The sequence below is a fragment of the Lingula anatina genome, chromosome 1 (assembly GCF_051362555.1).
Source record: "Lingula anatina isolate TDL-2025a chromosome 1, LinAna3.0, whole genome shotgun sequence".
NCBI classification, from domain to species: domain Eukaryota; kingdom Metazoa; phylum Brachiopoda; class Lingulata; order Lingulida; family Lingulidae; genus Lingula; species Lingula anatina.
In genome coordinates, this window is record NC_141767.1 from 15290479 (window position 1) to 15307780 (window position 17302).

Sequence of the window (17302 nt, forward strand, 5' to 3'; positions counted from 1 at the left end):
AAATTAAAATAATAACACATTTCAAGTAAAAATCAATAAAAGAGGAATGACACCGTAAAGAGACAGAATCAATCATGCATTTGGGGCCCCAAAGCACTGTAAGTTACTAACCAATAAATTCAACCATTCTGAATGACATACATGTAGGCCCCTACAAGTAACAATGGGAATGGCGGTATAAGTGCTCGTATTAAAATATTTGTCGTAAATAGGCCTACTCTTTCATTCGTCTGCGCCTCCAGTATTTTATAGCGGTAATTATTGGAGAAATAGTGATACTCACAGACATGTATTTGCTTCTACATTGTAGGTATTGTAAAAGCTAGACCTCGCGACTGCAAAGTATAAATGGACCTACTGTGTACCCAGTAGTCTGTATATCCGACTGTGTCCAACTGCCAAGTGAGCGTTTGGGAAGGCAGCTCACACTGCGATGTGCAACTAATATATATGTAATGCAAGTTAGTCATCAAAACTTTCTGTGTTAGCTGGGATGTGACAATGGGGTTACGTGGTAAATGACTGTGGTTTTTATTTTCCATGGAGTTTTTAAAAATACACATACCAGGTACAATGTAACGTAGCCTACGTACGTAGCCTACCGTACCATATGATAGCGTTATCATAATGTCATTTTGTAGGGCCTGCCATTTATAAGCAGAATGTAGCCTAACCACTTAATAACGATAGCCTATGTGTTAGCTGGGTAGATTGTAGAAACCATTTAAGAAGTTCGATTTTAGAAACAAGCCTTGGCTTCCGTATAACAAAAGATTTACAATGATATAAAACAACGTGATGTAGCGATTCCTATCCGAATGTCGCCGCACTTTAAGACAGTGCATTGAACTCCTTAACATTTTTTATAGTGAGGCCCTATAAGTGCAGGTGCACTTGAACCGGATAAAAGCCGTACAAAAGTCAACACTACGGCATCGTCATTTGTTAATACGTGGACGGCGCCCGTCGTACCTGTGAGTCGTCTGGGGTAAACATGAACATTTTTGCATCACTCTTTTTAAATTCAGTTGGTGACTTCATATGCAGTGGTCGTGATATCATCCCTTGAAAATTCAGCAAAGTTTTAGTTTAGGACCAATGCAGCACGACTGCGGGAACTGATAAATATTTGCGTCACCAGTACATCTACTACTAGTAAGATTTAGCCTACAGCTTTACTGTTTACAAGAGGTGTCAAAGATTTTACCAGCTCTTTCTTTTCGTTATAATAGGCCCTACGTCTGTGGAAATTTTAGAAGAGGTCAGAGGTACGTTAATTTGTCTAGAGTCATGTTATTTTTATTTGTCTTTGTAGATGTACGTTATTCATGGCTTTTGTCAGTAGGCCCTATTATACCTGTGTAGGAAATTGGCTCTGAACGCTAGAAACCATGCACCTGAAGGGCGGCAGGCGGTCTGTTCAATCGCGCACGCGTGTCACCTTGACCTGAACTTGATGTAGATCCTGGTGCCTTGAAGGGCAGATTAGCATTGTAGTTGACTAGTGTGATAAACCAACGACTTATAAAACGTCCTTGGATAAACTAAAGTAGTTTTTGTGGTTTTTAGAAAAATTGACTGATCAAGTTGACAGCCGAGCCTTGGTTCATTTGCACCAACTGAGCTTGTTACCCTGTACGATCGAGGGATCTATGGTGTGTGTGTGTCAAATAAGTCATTTAATGTGTTCTTTACATTCTAAATTTGCAGAATACAACTTGCTAGAATTACAGTTTTTGAACAGGGCAATTAATTGCATTAATTTTAAGGCTGTTGTGTATCATAAAGCCTACATGTATTTACAGTGAAAAAGGAACACTTACCAGAAAAAATATTAATATGGCCCATTGATTTTGGTATTACATATATGTAAATGACACACTGTTATATTTTCCAGGTATATTAGCAAAAAATGGAAATAGTAGATTACGTGACTGGTCTAGATGTGAAGACGGTAGTCGTTGCCAGCCTGGCATTTCTTCTAGCCATGGTGTATCTAAGACGGAGGAAGGGAAATCTACCACCTGGACCCATGCAAGTGCCTTTTCTTGGAAGCATTTTTGGTATATTGAAACTTAACTAACTTACTATGTGTACTTTTTAAAATCTTCAGTAGATTGTGCCATTAAGTTTGTAAGTATGAAGCAGCTAGTAGAAAAGATGTGATATGTGGTACTTTTTGCCATGTACCATAAAATCGGAGTTTTAAGTGTTCAAACTCATGGGCTCAAACTCATATTAGCCCTACCGGTATATATCCTTTAGTTTTTTAAATAATTTTTGAGTTGCCCTCTTAATTGATACATAATTTCATTAGAAAAGAGTTTGGCATCATTTTGCATCATGCATATCAAAATTCTTGATTATTTTTTTGCAGCTCTCAATAAGGATGTTAGACTGTTCAAGGTGTGTGAAGAACTGGCAAAAACATATGGTGAAATGACAACAGTTAGTTTAGGCAAGTCAAGTTACAGACTATTCATATTTATTTAGTTGTTAGGATAGTCAAAACTAATATAATTAATGTCTTTTTGTAAAATAGCATAATCCTATGCAATTTACATCACGACAGACAAATTCTTAACTTGAGATGGAAAGGAACTTTTAGGGTGTACATGGCAACAAATTTGGTCTTATCAACTGATTAAAGATGCATTTTAAGTCAAATTTTGTCTCACAATCCTACCAAATGCCACCATTTATTTTGAAATAGTATACTTAATAGAAATACCAAATATGCAATTGTGGGCACGACTTAACATCAATGTGTCATTATGTTCGGGTACATGGGAGATGAGTGAGAGTGATGATTGTGCAATGTGCATGCAGTGCTACATCATTTATGGGATTTTTACAAACTGTAGGGAAGGATAAATAGCCTGAGATCCAAAATTTTGAAGAAAGTGCCGTTTCAAAGCTATTATATACAAGGGATTAATTTGGTAAATGTGACGTTGCAAGTCAACTTCATTTTGGTTGTATAAGAAACTAGTTGATGTGGTTTAAATGCCCTAATTACTGGGAATCTTCGCTCGTTTTATATGTAGAAATGTTATCCTTTCTTTTCAGGGTTGGTACTGGATAAGCTTGTCATTTTGAACTCTGCAGATGTGGTTCATGAAGCCTTGGTAGAGAAGAAAGAAATAATGGCAGGAAGAGATACAACTATTTGGTCATGTAAGACCTTGAGAAAATACAATATTTGGTATAATTTTACTTTGCTGAAGGTACATGTAACTGCTTATGGCTAATATTGCAGCTAGAAGTCACCTCAGGGATGGGAGGTATGTTATGGGTCTGATCTCCATCATATAGCAATTAATATTCAAGGGGGTTTTGAAGCAGATAGTTGAATGAAAACTTTAAATTAAGTGTCTCCAGTCTGGTAATACTATACTGGTTAATAACATTGAACAAAAACATTTTGGCATGCGCATTTAATTCTACCTATGTGGTTGATGCTTACATACTGTACGTATAAAAATCTTATCAAAACAACCTTATTGTCCACAACATAAAATTTTCTACAGACAAATGACTAAAGGTGGCTATTGTAAACTTTGTTCATCAGATTTCATATTAATTATACCTAAATTACTTCAATTCATTTGTTGCAAAGAAGAATGATCATATCCTCCACTTAAAGCAGTGCAAGAAATGGGATATCTTATTGATAATTTATTATCCTCTTTTAACAGTTGACCAGTTTTACTGAAGAGTTTAAAGATATAACATTTGGTGGCTTTTTTCTAAGCTGGAAGCTGATATTTATTGATAATTTATTATCTTTTTCTTACAGCTGACTTTTTTACTGAAGGGTTTAAAGATATAGCGTTTGGTGACTTTGGTCCAAGCTGGAAGCTTCAAAGAAAATTGGCACTTAAAGCTATCAGGTACATGTACCTCTGTATAGCTTATGACTCAGAAGACCAAGAAGAAAGCTATTTGATGAAATAATGTTTTCATTGTCTCTTGTGCCATTAATCTGTTCTGAAGAGATAAACATGTTTTTCTGTTAAGTTCCTGTAAAGTTCTCAAGAAATTTGACTATTTTTGTTTAGGTTCAAAACTTTGCTTTTTCTTTTCAAAATTTATGAAAAAATACCACATTTGTTACTTATAATTTTTTTCCACCATTTAGTCCATATCCTGTAAAACTTTGATGAATGAGAATATTGGTATATCGTCATTATAATACATGTATTTCATTGGTTTTGCAGGACATATGCCATGGGGACTAAGTTGGAGCAATTATTGAAGTCCTCCTACAGTGATGTGGCAGCTTTATTAGAGAAAGAGAAAGAACCTTTTTACTTTGGGGAGTACATCCATTTAATGTTGTATAATATTATCTGTAGAATGGCATTTGGAAAGAGGTAGGAACAGTAATAGTTAATGCACCTCAAAGTCATTATTTGTGCCTTACACCTTTATGTTATAGCAAAAATAAATTTCCCTTAATAAAGGGTATGCCCTATCCGGAATTGCTGGTGCAATTTCCATTTATAAAGCAAGACGGTAAAATGATTTCCTGATTACTAATCTTTCAGTCTGAAGAGTAAAATTCATCAACATTACTACCAGTAGGTTAAAAAAAATACTATTTATAAAATCAATCCTTCTCAGTAAATATCTTAACAATATGTGCTTTCATTTAATAGGCACAACAATCACAGAGTTAAATACCAATTTGATTAATTGTTGTGATTTTTTAGCTACAAAATTGATGACCCCGAGTTTCTTCAGTTGAGAAAATTACTAACCTTGCTGGTGGAAGATTTCTTCCAAAGTTTTCTACCACCAGATTTGCTACCACTGCTGGAGCATGCACCAATAAAAAGAGTAGCTTCATTTAAAAAGTGTGTCAAGGAATTGCATGGAATAATCTATAAGAAATTGAAAGAGCACAAGGCAACTTTTAATCCAGGTAATTCATATTTTTGGCAAGTGTTTTAATGTCCTTAGGCACCATTTCAAAAGTCCAGTACATTTCTTAAAAAAGTACTTCAGCATTGATTTTTAGAAATATTTGTTTTTTATTATAGCACAGTATGTGCAAACAATTTACTTTCGAGTTGTGTCTGGAAAGTGAGAAGGTACATTGTGTACATGTAATACAAGTATACTTTGTATGACATATCCTTATATATATATATATATATATATATATATATATATATATATATATATTTCACTCATTCATTGTTGTACTTTTTCAAGTTATGTACTTTTTAAGTAGCCCATGAAAATGTATACTAGTGGTACTCTCTGACGTGAAGTCATCTCTCTTTCAGAATTTCTGAATGTATGCAACACTAACATTTCTTTTGGGGAATATGACGTACTGATTTTGTTTATCTTTGATAAATGATTCCTGTTCCTTTTGATGTACAGATGCTGCTCCACGTGACCTAATGGACCAGCTGCTTTTAGCACAAAAAGAGTCTGAAGAGGAGGAAGGTGAAGATACTAAGAACTTGCTGACAGACACACATGTTGTGCAGACTGTATCAGATGTGTTTTTTGGTATGGATTTGAAATTTTCATAATGAGAGAAAATAGTTTTAATGGATCAACTAACTTTCTAATTACATGTTACTCTTTCACTAGGGGAAAATTTAGATATTATGTATGTATTTTAATGTCAATTTTAGAATTTGTATAAGCAACCTGTAATTTTTATCATTGACTCTTTAATTTGTAATTTTGACTTCTTAATTTGTCAATTCAGCTGTTAATAAATAATTATATTTAGCTTTTAATTGAAAACCCATTAAGGTTATAATAGAAATGCCATATACAAATAAATAATAAATATTATTATTATTATTATTTAGCTGGAACAGAAACCTCCTCAGAAACCCTGAAATGGACACTTATGTATACAGCAGCTTATCCAGATGTTCAGGAAAAGATGCACAATGAAATATTGGATGTTTTAGGTGAATGGTAAGCCTAAATGGGTAATTTTTGTATTGAAATGGAGAACATTGTACTTCAACATTACCAAAGTGTAGTTACATATGTGAATGGTAAAAATATCTGACAAGATCTCATTGCACCAAGAAATGGTTATGAATATCAATTTGGACAACTGAAATAAAGAATAAAATGTGCAAAAATTGTAAGAATTATTATCAAGATGAAGTTGACATTGGTCTTGAAGAAAAAAGTGTCAAAGAACAGGATTGAAATCATTTTCGTGGAATTTGGCTATATTTTTCTACAAATCAGTTTTTAAAGCAAATGTTAACCCATGCCACCAGTACATCATGTACGAGCCACTTCTTCTGCAATAGCATGTGCTATTCAAAGTTTTATTTTTGATACATGTGCCAATTTTTTGACGTATCTTTGTTTCTATAACAGGAGACGGTGATGACCTTCTCCAAAGCAAATCCAAGGTAACATACTACGATGCTGTTTTGCATGAAGTTATGAGACTGAGGCCAGCGATCCCAATGTCTCTGTTTCACAAAGTCCTGCAAGATACAAAACTGGGTAAGTATACTTGCTATCTTTCAAATTTTTTCAGTTTATCCTGTATGAGTGAATTCAGAGTAAAAAACACATCATTTCTAAAAAGACTAAACATGTTTTCTTCACCTTTGAGACATTACATTTCAATTAATTTAATTAATTTTTCATCAGTTGTCATTGATCATGTGACTGACTTGTCAATTTGAATTTTAAAACTTTTAATCTCAAAAGTAGTGTCACATCCATGCTTTGAATGTATTCATTATTACTTCAAGGAGAATACGATTTGCCAAAGGGAACCATTGTCACTCCAAACATATGGGGAATACACCATGATCCCGCTTACTGGGATTCACCAGAAGAATTCAGACCAGAAAGGTTCTTAGATGAACATGGCCACATACATGTGGATTCTAAGATATGGCTTCCATTCTCCAGTGGGAAGAGAAAGTGTCTTGGGGAAGCCCTGGCCAGATCTGACATAATGATGATCATGGTGTGTACCCTTTAGATGAATGAGTTTTTTTTAATTGTAAAAACAGAATATAGGACATCTTCACCCCCCCCCCTCCAACAATACCATCATTCTTTTTGTTACATTTATCTTTAAATAGAAATTACTTAATTACAAAAGCATGGGCAGATTTTTGTGTGAGAACTGAAGAACTTTTTAACCTACCGGTAGATACACCATATTTTAAATACCTGATCTACATTACATTCCAAAAACATCAGAATTTAACATCATTTTGGCAAGATCATAATGACAAGTGATAGAAATGAATATTTCATTCAAAACAAAATGCATTTTAAATGGTCCATTAAATGTGCTTGGACATATTTGTACAGTACCAAGTTGCATGTTTGAATTAAATGTTATGCACTTCTAAGCAAATTATCAGAAAATAAGAAATTATTAGAAATTATAAGAAAATTATCAGAAATCAATCAAAACCATTTTTAGTGTTGTCTTTGGTGTTGATAAGATCCCCTTTGTCTTAATTTTGATGATCATTTACATGATTTGACTTTTTGTTTTTTGTTTCATTAGGCTTTGTTTTACCGGGACTACAAGGTGAGCTTTCCACCCAATGTAACAGGAGACTTCGAACCTGCAGATAAAATTCTTGACTGCCACTGTAAACCTCAGAAACTGGTTATTGAAAAGAGAAAAGGCTAAATTTTCATATTATACTATATATATATATATATATATATATATATATATATATATATATATATATATATATATATATAAGTATGCCAGGACAAGAAAACCATTTTATATAAAATCCTTTTTACTTTTTATTAACATTAGATAATGTTTTCCATTTATATCTGAATAGAATAACCATTTAACAAATTTCAGCATCAGCAATGGATATTGGATGGAGTAACATGTTGATACACCATGTTCCAATCTTTTATCTTTATATTTTGATAATTGTGGAAATACTTGACTAAATCTAACTTCTGCTATGGCACTTGATTAAATTGTCATTACCATGTTGGTAACTGCATACATACATTTGTATAGTACAAGAACTTAAAGTGTAAATGTCAAGACAATATGTATATGGTGGAGCTGTACATGAAAGAGCTTGCACCAAAGAAGCAATTGACTACAAATGTGAATGCTTCTGTGCTGAGCTTAAGACATATATTTTAAACTATATATAGTCTTTCATTTAGTGGATTCTTTTGCAATGCTTACACTTTTTTAAATTAAGACACTCTGCTTACATTCCATTTTACTAAGAAAACAACTCCTATGTCAGTACATTAAATTATGTACACAATACCACATGTTTACCAGTTTTTCTTTTATCCCTCCCACTGTGACACTGGGGGTCTTGGAGTAACATGCCAAGTAATGACAGTTCACAGAATCCATTTAATTTTTTTTACATTAACAAATATTTTAGTGCAATTTTACCTTTGGCCATATATAATTCACTTAAGTGGCATTAAAACTTTGATTATCATGTAAGTACCAATAAAAAATAACAGGACGAATCATGTGCAAACATAAACACATATAGAAATAGAATTCATTGTAAAAATCAGTGACATCATATACCTTCAAGAGTTCTGGAATGAGATTTATAACTTTGGACAGTATACATAATTAATCACATCTTTAATGTGTACTGCTAGGGCTGCTTTACATGATCTTGGAAAATTTTTGATATGCAGGCCTGTAACCAGGGGGGGTTCAGGGGGTTCGAAAGAACCACCCCTTTTGCTGGGGAAAGGTCCACTCTGGGTAAAATTTGATCTAGGTGCATGAAGTTTTTATGGAAAAAGATCCATTTTTTCAGAAAAAGAACCCCCTTTTGAAATTGCTGGCTACCTGCCTGATATGTGATATGTATTAATAAGAATACCAATATATATATGTATACAATTTTTATAATATGTAAAAGTTCGGAATTATGCCTCTGATTTATAATACATTCAAAAAAGTTCAAATCTAATAATCTCCTAAGTGTGTTGTAACCCTTTATTATCATCCAGACACCGAAAATGAAGTTTTTCTGCACCTAATTATTCAATAATGCATCTATCTTTGTGCTGATGAAAACAATAAAAAAACGAAAATATACAAAATCGGCTTTTATATTTCTCCTTGCATTGTAAAAGCGTAGGAATTTCAAGGCTTTAATCGCCAATTTAACACTTTTTTATTCTGAGGTGAGATAGCAATTGGTATGGGGCGTAACTTCATCCCTGAACAAGATTTATCACGAAAATCGGCAGAGTTGACCATGAGTGTATCAACTTAGTTGATCATTAAAAAATTGTTTTATGTAAAAAAGTGTTAAAATAGAAATAAACCCATTTCAGTACAGTTCTGTCTTGTTTACATTTTGGCAATTTCAAGGTGTGACTTTGAAGTTTCATAGTCCCCAAGACCTTTGCTAGTCACATTTTCTGAATATTCACGAAACTTCTATTTTATCATTAAAAATTGATCGTCATTATGCTGTTAGTGCCATAGTGCCCATTAAAGGAAAACCATGTCACTCACTCTTTTCAAATTTACAGGAAAAAACATGGGCCTTAAATGCAGCTTCCTTTGGAAAAGTAGACTGTTTAGTTAATTTTTCTGGAAGTTATACATTTTTTTGTGAAAATTTGATTTTTCGTATATTTCAAATTGGCATTTTCTAGATGTGACTTTTCACTCCCATCCACCAGGAGCCCTGTACTGTTACTTTGTAACATTTTCTGTATTTTTTAACTTACAATAATGATTCTTAGGATTGACATACAGCCCAAATTAGAAAAACAGCTCTAATGAATTAATGGTCAGAGGTAAATGTACGTTAAATTGGTTAGAATCATGTTATTATTATACGTTATTCATAGTTCTTCTCAGTATTATACCTGCATAGCATAGGCTCTGATATTGAGCGATAGAAACCATATAATACACCGTAAGGTAAGTTGTTAAATCACGCATGCTTGTCACCTTGATCTTGATCTAAATGTAGATCTTGCATGATAAACTTGATAAGCATTTGATTTGCATTGTGGTAGACTAATGGTTATTTAAAGTATTTTTTGTGGTTTTTAGAAACATTGGCTGTTCAAGTTGACAGCCAAACTATGGTTAATATCGTTCATTTGCACCATTGAGCTTGTTACACAGTAGGGGAGACCGGAGCTATACGTACAACTGTACTTGGACCCCCGAGGTAAGTTGGCCCTCCCATCAATATATGACAAAGTAACTATGGGGTAAAAGAATTGATCACATCATTTTGTAAAGTGACCGTACTTAGTATCCAATAGTGCTAAGAAATCGTTGCCAGTGAGTCCAAATGAAATAATTAAGCATCTTAAAGTAACTTAATTAAAGAGACTTGATGGGGGGCCAACAAACCCCACGGCTCCACAAGGCATAACTGGATCTACAGGGGCCAAGGGGGACAAGGGCGAGCAGGGAGTGAAGGGATCAAAAGGCGACAGAGGTGCAACTGGTATTCAGGGCATTATAGGTCCAACGGGCGCCAAAGGCGACACAGGTGTTCAAGGACTGCAAGGATTAAAGGGTGATATGGGAGTAGCGGGGCCCATGCCACCTATGGGTCCTCCAGGAAATAAGGGTTAGTGCGTATTTGAAGGTGTAAATATTAATAAAAAAGTTTTTCGGCCCTTTTTTATGGCCATAGTTTTAATAAGCTTCAAACATAAAAATCATTTTTTAAATGATCATTTGAAAATCATCATTATTAAGATAACAAAAATTTGTAATGCGCACACCACAGTGGAAATCCTATCTTACAATTTTTATTTAATTTTTCAGGGGTGGACGAATGCCAGACGAATAAAGGAGGGTGCAGTCACACCTGTATGAACTCCTACCTGTCCTATCGCTGTGTATGTGACGCCGGGTATCAGCTGAACGAGGACAAGTATTCTTGTGCCGGTGAGGGAAATCCTATTATCAATCATAATTTTTTTGGTCAATATAACATAAAAAATTCTTGTTCGGCTTGTGCATATTTACATTTCGAGTGTGCTATTTTTATACATAAAAAGGTCATGGCAAAATAGCGTCTGCTGAAACTTTTAAAAGCTGCTATCAAAAAGAAAAACTGCATTTTCCATTGACATAAATTTACATGGATTTGAATATTACCAGCGCCACCTTTTTTTCTACCACCTGATGTTGTCGTTATTGATGTTTTTTCAATCATTTTAGACGTGGACGAGTGTAGCAATGACAATGGCGGCTGTGACCAGTTGTGTTACGACGCAGTAGGCACCTACGTCTGCGCGTGCCGGGCTGGGTTCAGACTGAGCCCCGACAGACACAGCTGTGAAGGTACTATTACTAAATAATGTATTATTAAGAAAGAGGTTTGCAAGCAAATAATAATAATAACAGATCAATAATTATAAGAAAAAATAGATGAATCAAAATAAATGAATATAAAGTTTAAAACATTTATGTCAACCATGGCTGGATCTGTATCTTGAATGTATTACATAGTGCGGGTGCTGTATTGAAAAGCTGTGTCCGTAAGTGATTTCAAGAACTTGTTGTATTTTATGTGTTCTATCTCAGATGTTGATGAGTGTGCTGTCAATAATGGCGGGTGTAATTCAACACAAAAATGTGTTAACACTTTGGGGAGCCGAAGTTGCGTGATGACCATTTCATCGTCTGTTGACTCCTTGGCACAATCGCTGCAGCTAAAGGTCACAGGTAAGTAATCATTCGAAATTTCTCATTCTCCACTGTCTACAAAATCATACTTATTCATGAGTTTCAACATACCAAGCAGCCTCTCCCCATAAAAATGATTGATGCCATGTTAGGTATATATAGAATACCAATCTGTTACTAAATCAAACTGCGACAACACCTACACTGGAAAAGAATATTAAATCGCCTCAAATGGCCCTCAGGTGTTGTATAACAGAAACAAAAGGAAAATCTTTTCTATGTAGTAGTACACTGATTTTGTACTCTTGTTCCAGAATTTACGACACTCTCGGAAACCATGTCTCAGGTTGTGAAGGACCAGACGGCCGCTCAATCGTCTGCTCAGACCGGCAACTGTGGCTATGATGCTACACTAGTGAATGGTTACCTCATCATGGGCATTATTATATGGCTGATTGTGGTCACCTTAGTTCTACTGGGACTTGTTATATATTTGATTTATAAGAGGGGAAGAGGCAAGAAATGGGAGAAAACGCAGGAAAAACTCTCGAGAAAATATTCATATTCCAGGAATTCGCCTTCGATGTTTTCTGCAGTGAAAGCATATTAATTGAAGGGTTGGCAGACATTGTATTTTAAACACGTAAGCAGTATGAACGTCCTCTTCGGATATTTTTCAATATTGAATTTACTTAGGTTGCTTAATTGGTTAAATGCAAAAACGCGTTTTAAGTTTTGTGAAGTATTAAAAAGCAATTTACATGTAGTTAAAATGAATGTCTTTCAACGTGATTAATGTGCATGTAATGCCCTCCTTAGACTGATATACTAAATTGCGATAAATTTATTATCAATTTTGATAAGTTATTTATTGTTTATTGACTATTCCGTCCATTCCTGCTAAATGTATACTGTAATATGGTGTTTACTTTTTTTTTTACATTTCATTTAACTTATTTTTACGATTGATATTTCTCGTTTTGCGTCAAATATGGATATTTGGATAATATGTGCATCGGTAGAAATTTGCTGTGATTTTTGTTTTATCTGTGATTTTGCTCACATTGAGTCACATTTTCATATTTATTGTACAGTTGATTTGCTTACACACTTAGTTCGATTTTTGAACTCTTTGACGAGTGCTATATTTTTGTGTCACAGCGTGCTGCGAATTCATGATCATGATGTAAAAAATGTCACTGAAATAAAGATGCTATTTTCACAAATATATATATATTTATTTCATTTATCAGTCAGCAAAATAGGAAAAAACTGATGAAAAATGATTTGGAAAAAAAATTCCATATTAAATGTCAAGTCTATTATTTCTTATCATCTCAATTTGATTAAAAGACAGGACCTGAAAATGTGATTTATGTATATCCTCAGAATATAGATATTGTTGCCATTAAAAATGGTGTTTAAGGTTGCATAAGAATTTTTCACTTTTGCATTTATCTGTTCAAATTGAAGTATTCATTTGAGGATAGGTCACCAAATACAAATCAATTAACGGTAGTAAAAATCAGAATCTGTCAAAAATGGACCAGTCCTTTATCAAGAATTATGAGAAAATCGTAACCATGAGAACAAACGAATGAGGAATACCAGCCCGCTTGGCGCCAGGTGTCGCTAGTGTGAATTCAGTCCTTCCACAGTCGCCATGTTGGATATTGTATACGTTGGACTGTGGTACTGGCCTTAATAAACATGCCTCAGTATTGTTGTGTACCTGAATGTCAAAGTCGGCAAGGTGGGCATTATTTTCTTGAGGATTCAGGGTTTCGTTTGAAGTGAAGGGTTGCCCATGTCAACACACCTTCCATGTTAAAGGGACAGTTACAACTTGACCCAGGCACAGTAATTAGGCCCCTAAAGATAGACGAGTTGCCTCAAAAAGAATACACGTAAAAAGGTTAATTGATCTTGGCAAAACTTATAAAGTTTTGGAAAGAGAGCTCCATAGCAAGAAAGTGCCCTTAGTGCGTTTTCTTATGTCCGTAATTTCAGAAGAGTTGTCAGTAAATATATATAAGTGCCGGTAGCCTACTACCCGCATAAGGTTGTGTTATTAAGTAATATCCTTTTTTATTGATGTATTGAGCATGACCGGTAATGTTAATTAAATAATTATTTTTATTTAAAATCATTATTCAGTACCTCGTAAGAATCATAAAACTAGGTATAGTTAGATAATTTATTTGTTCATGTATAGATGCAATTTCTCAGCCAATGGAATAATGCATGTTTGGAAATCTTTTTGTAACAGTTTAAGAAATAAAATTTAAAGAAAGAAAACATTTTATAAATGAACAGTTTTTGTTCTTTTTTTTTACAAAATAGCACTTCTGAATTGTTTTACTTGAGTAGAAACACCATATTATTTCATCGCTCTGAAAATTCATTAAAAAGCAGCAAAACCAAATATTTAATTTAAACAAAATAATTATTCAGTCCATAGTAAAAACCATGAAACCATGTTATGCTTAGATAATTTATTTGTGCTATAACTTTCCGGAATATATAGCTGCAATTTCTCAGCCAATGGATTACTGTAGGTATGGAAAACTTTTTGTAACAGTTTAAGAAATAAAAATTAAAGAAAGCAAACATTTTACAAATTAACACAGTTTTTTGTTCCTTTTCACAAAATAGTACTTATGAATTATTTTACTTGAATAGAACCACCACATTATGTCATCACTTTGAAAATTCTTTAAAAAGCAGAAAAACCAAATTATTTGCTGTAAATACAACTAGCAATTTATTTCATCCCACTAAAAATACTTTACAAAATAGCATCATAGGTTTTTTTTTTCATTACAGTTAAATATTATTAAAAACAGCATAAACACATAAGTACTTTTTGTAAAGAATATAGCACCACCAAATTATTTCATTTTAGTTAAAACATTTTTTAAAATTGCACTTCAAATTATGATTGCAGCTAAAACCATCTCATACAGGGGTACTTTCTATAAACTAGTTGACACATACTTCCTATAGTGTTTTTCATTAAAAAAAGTTATTCTGGGCAAAATACATGTAGAAAAATATCCAGCGTCAGAATGAATCAACCCCACAAACAGATCTTTGAATGTAAACACAACAAAATAGCAGAATGGGCGATTTGTAATGAACATCTGGCCTTCTAACTTAGTATAGTATTCGCGGGTTTTCTTTAGGCCCAGATTCGTGCACGAGATACACATTCCAAAAAGGGGAAATCAGGTCCGGGTCCAACTGTCATGTGTCTACAATGGTTTTGGACACAACAATGATTCATACAGTTTGTTTATATACTTCTTCTCTGTGGCTGCAATTATCTCTCCAAACCTGGAAGCAGTGATCTGCCATTGTCTCTCCTTGTGTCAGATTGCGCTCTTTCCTTGTTATAACTTGCTATGCTCAGTGTCCTTCGCTGTTTGTTCCTCAACCTGAAATATTCATATCCCATTAAAGCATGGTAGATGGTTACAGCATTAAATAGTTAACATACAATATTATATTTCTATGAAGTCAGACATCACCTAGTTTGATAATTCTTTCTCATATTTGGGCCTGATTCTTAATATTAGACCTCTGTTTTCACTTACATCATTCCCTCTATCCATGCATTATTGTTTTCATGGCACTTGGCAATAGTTGTTGTCCATCACAGCCGCCTGTAAGTCAGCTTTAGGGTAGGCATAACTGGTGGCTACATCAATCTTTGCCGCTGATGTGAAGTGACGGGTAAGATTCCTGAAGTAATCATTTTATCCTGCTCTTGAAGCTGGCTGTCCTGGGGTCCTGAAATCGACAGTTTCAGGCTTTGCCCCCAATATATGGGCCTTCTTTGGGTAACCTTATAAAGAAAATAAATAAGTACATTTACTAAGTATACACAATCTTCGTCTTTCGTGCTACTAAAACAAAATATGAGCGTAGGCCTACTCGTACTTACAGTAGTCTACATGTACATAACATGTCAGATTTGACACACACACCTCGACTAATGTTCGGTTTTTTTCAAGGAAAATAGTTAGCATTCGTGTTTTTCAAGCACTAAATGAAAAGAAAACACATACCTTTCAGTCAATTCACATTTTCATCCAGATGTTATGGCACCACATTCAAGTAAATTGCGTTTGAGTTGGTTCACTGTCAGCGACGCGTGCACACGCTCCATGTTAAACTCTGGTGTAAAACCGTGAGCAAGATTCTGCGAGATTTAAGAAGGACTGCTTTCACCCCCACGCCATCTAGCGGCAGACCCTTAAAGCGGGTATTCCCCATTGGTTCCATTTTGCTTTAGAACAAGAAAATTATATGTAAAATTTCTGAAAAAGCAGGAATGTAAATTTATACAAATTTAATCTATATCTGATGGTGGAAACATTAAGATATTTACTTTTAGTTTTGATAACAGCTTAAATGCTCATATTCCATTATTTACAAAATACTGTATACATATTTTTTATTGTTTTTAGAACTAATTCAATAATAGAGAACTTCAGCTACCACAAAAACACATTATTTTCATATCAATTCCCTTTATCATTACTATTATCGGCAATTTTATAATAAAACGGAAAACGACGAATTTGAAAAGTATTAATTCAGTTTTCGTGTAATAGGTGCACGAAGAAGCGTGGGGTTCATGGGTGTAAAACAAAGGCTAGGCGTAATAGGCGCATGTTGTGCAGAATCTGGCTGAGCTTCTGAAAAGAGAAAATAATGTTTAAAACTTAAGACTAAACGGAAAGACTTAACATACAGATAATGCATGTAATAACACAGAGGAGCGGATATATATAATAGAATTGGCGTGATGATATAAATATTTGAGACCTCTTGCTTTAGCAAGAAACATTGATAACACAACTCGTTCCATTTGGGGCGGTGGAGTTATTTCCCCTGTACCACATCCATTAATATATTTGCATTTCAGAGAAGCTCAAAAGATCACATTTACATATTCTCTTCGAAGAATATAGGAAATGCAGTGCACCTATATTTTACCTTCCGCCTGTACAATATCAACAAAAGTGATAATTTATTTCTCAAAGTAGCGCTACATACACAAAAGTTTCAACTGAACAAATTACTTATAAAAACTCGAATAATAAAAATTTTAAAATAAAAATCAATAAAAGAGGAATGACGCCTTAAAAAGACAGAATCAATCATACATTTGGGGTCCCAAAGCACTATAAGTTACGAACCAATAATTTCAACCATTCTGAATGACACACATGTACATTTACAAGGACTCGTATCAAAAATATTTGTCGTAAATATTCTTTCATTCGTCTGCGCCTTTAGTATTTAATAACAGTAATTATTGGAGAAAAAGTCATACTCACAGACATGTTCGTATTTGCTTCTGCATTACATAGGTCTTAGAAAAGCTCGACCTCGGGACTGCAACACACACACACCAGGGCCGTAGCCTGAGCAAAATGCCAAGGGGGCAGTAACGGACACGAGGGGGCAAAGCCCTCGACGGGGGAGGGTGTGGGAGGGTGTGGGAGGGGGGTGTCCCCCTCCCACGGTGTGGAAAATTTTTAAAAAAACTGTATGTATAATACTGCATTCTGGTGCATTTTCACTGTTTAAAAGTCAGGGTAAACAATAACCTGATAACAGCCTGGGGGATAG

General features: G+C 34.3%; 2 protein-coding genes and 1 long non-coding RNA gene across 14 annotated transcripts; 2 read left to right on the top strand and 1 right to left on the bottom strand.

Annotated features, from left to right (window-relative positions):
• Nucleotides 1-375: 375 nt before the first annotated feature.
• On the top strand, nt 376-8281 carry LOC106163556 (steroid 17-alpha-hydroxylase/17,20 lyase). Of its 12 annotated transcripts, XM_087004500.1 has the most exons (15): nt 386-514; nt 870-988; nt 1233-1268; nt 1570-1655; nt 1898-2063; nt 2378-2458; nt 3070-3177; nt 3800-3893; nt 4221-4376; nt 4716-4927; nt 5395-5526; nt 5838-5942; nt 6370-6501; nt 6756-6976; nt 7532-8281. In XM_087004500.1, exons 5-15 carry the CDS (start codon nt 1913-1915, stop codon nt 7658-7660), a joined length of 1521 nt encoding a protein of 506 aa, XP_086860626.1. In that variant the 5' UTR covers nt 386-514; nt 870-988; nt 1233-1268; nt 1570-1655; nt 1898-1912; the 3' UTR covers nt 7661-8281. The 12 variants fall into 12 exon arrangements, with proteins under 12 accessions (XP_086860648.1, XP_086860626.1, XP_086860612.1 ...); XM_087004486.1 differs by lacking the exon at nt 1570-1655; XM_087004481.1 differs by lacking the exon at nt 386-514 and having other exon boundaries at nt 899-1268.
• A 644-nt stretch (nt 8282-8925) lies between these two features.
• LOC106163527 (uncharacterized) lies at nt 8926-12874 on the top strand. The gene is made up of 5 exons (XM_013541132.2): nt 8926-10592; nt 10793-10915; nt 11192-11314; nt 11558-11698; nt 11974-12874. Exons 1-5 carry the CDS (start codon nt 10544-10546, stop codon nt 12267-12269), a joined length of 732 nt encoding a protein of 243 aa, XP_013396586.2. The 5' UTR covers nt 8926-10543; the 3' UTR covers nt 12270-12874.
• A 392-nt stretch (nt 12875-13266) lies between these two features.
• On the bottom strand, nt 13267-15938 carry LOC147764009 (uncharacterized). Its single transcript, XR_015332866.1, has 3 exons — nt 15730-15938; nt 15256-15506; nt 13267-15096 (listed from the first exon to the last, which is right to left on the bottom strand). It is a non-coding gene; the product is annotated as an uncharacterized LOC147764009 (long non-coding RNA).
• Nucleotides 15939-17302: the final 1364 nt, after the last annotated feature.

Bases quoted from the DNA above. Each gene is read 5' to 3' on its own strand.
- LOC106163556 (XM_087004500.1), top strand. From the start codon at position 1,913: ATGGAAATAGTAGATTACGTGACTGGTCTAGATGTGAAGACGGTAGTC. The intron at 5,527-5,837 runs GTATGGATTTGA...ATTATTATTTAG, and splicing joins TGTATCAGATGTGTTTTTTG to CTGGAACAGAAACCTCCTCA. The intron at 6,502-6,755 runs GTAAGTATACTT...TATTACTTCAAG, and splicing joins CCTGCAAGATACAAAACTGG to GAGAATACGATTTGCCAAAG.
- LOC106163527 (XM_013541132.2), top strand. From the start codon at position 10,544: ATGGGAGTAGCGGGGCCCATGCCACCTATGGGTCCTCCAGGAAATAAG. The intron at 10,593-10,792 runs GTTAGTGCGTAT...TTAATTTTTCAG, and splicing joins GGGTCCTCCAGGAAATAAGG to GGGTGGACGAATGCCAGACG. The intron at 11,699-11,973 runs GTAAGTAATCAT...CTCTTGTTCCAG, and splicing joins GCTGCAGCTAAAGGTCACAG to AATTTACGACACTCTCGGAA.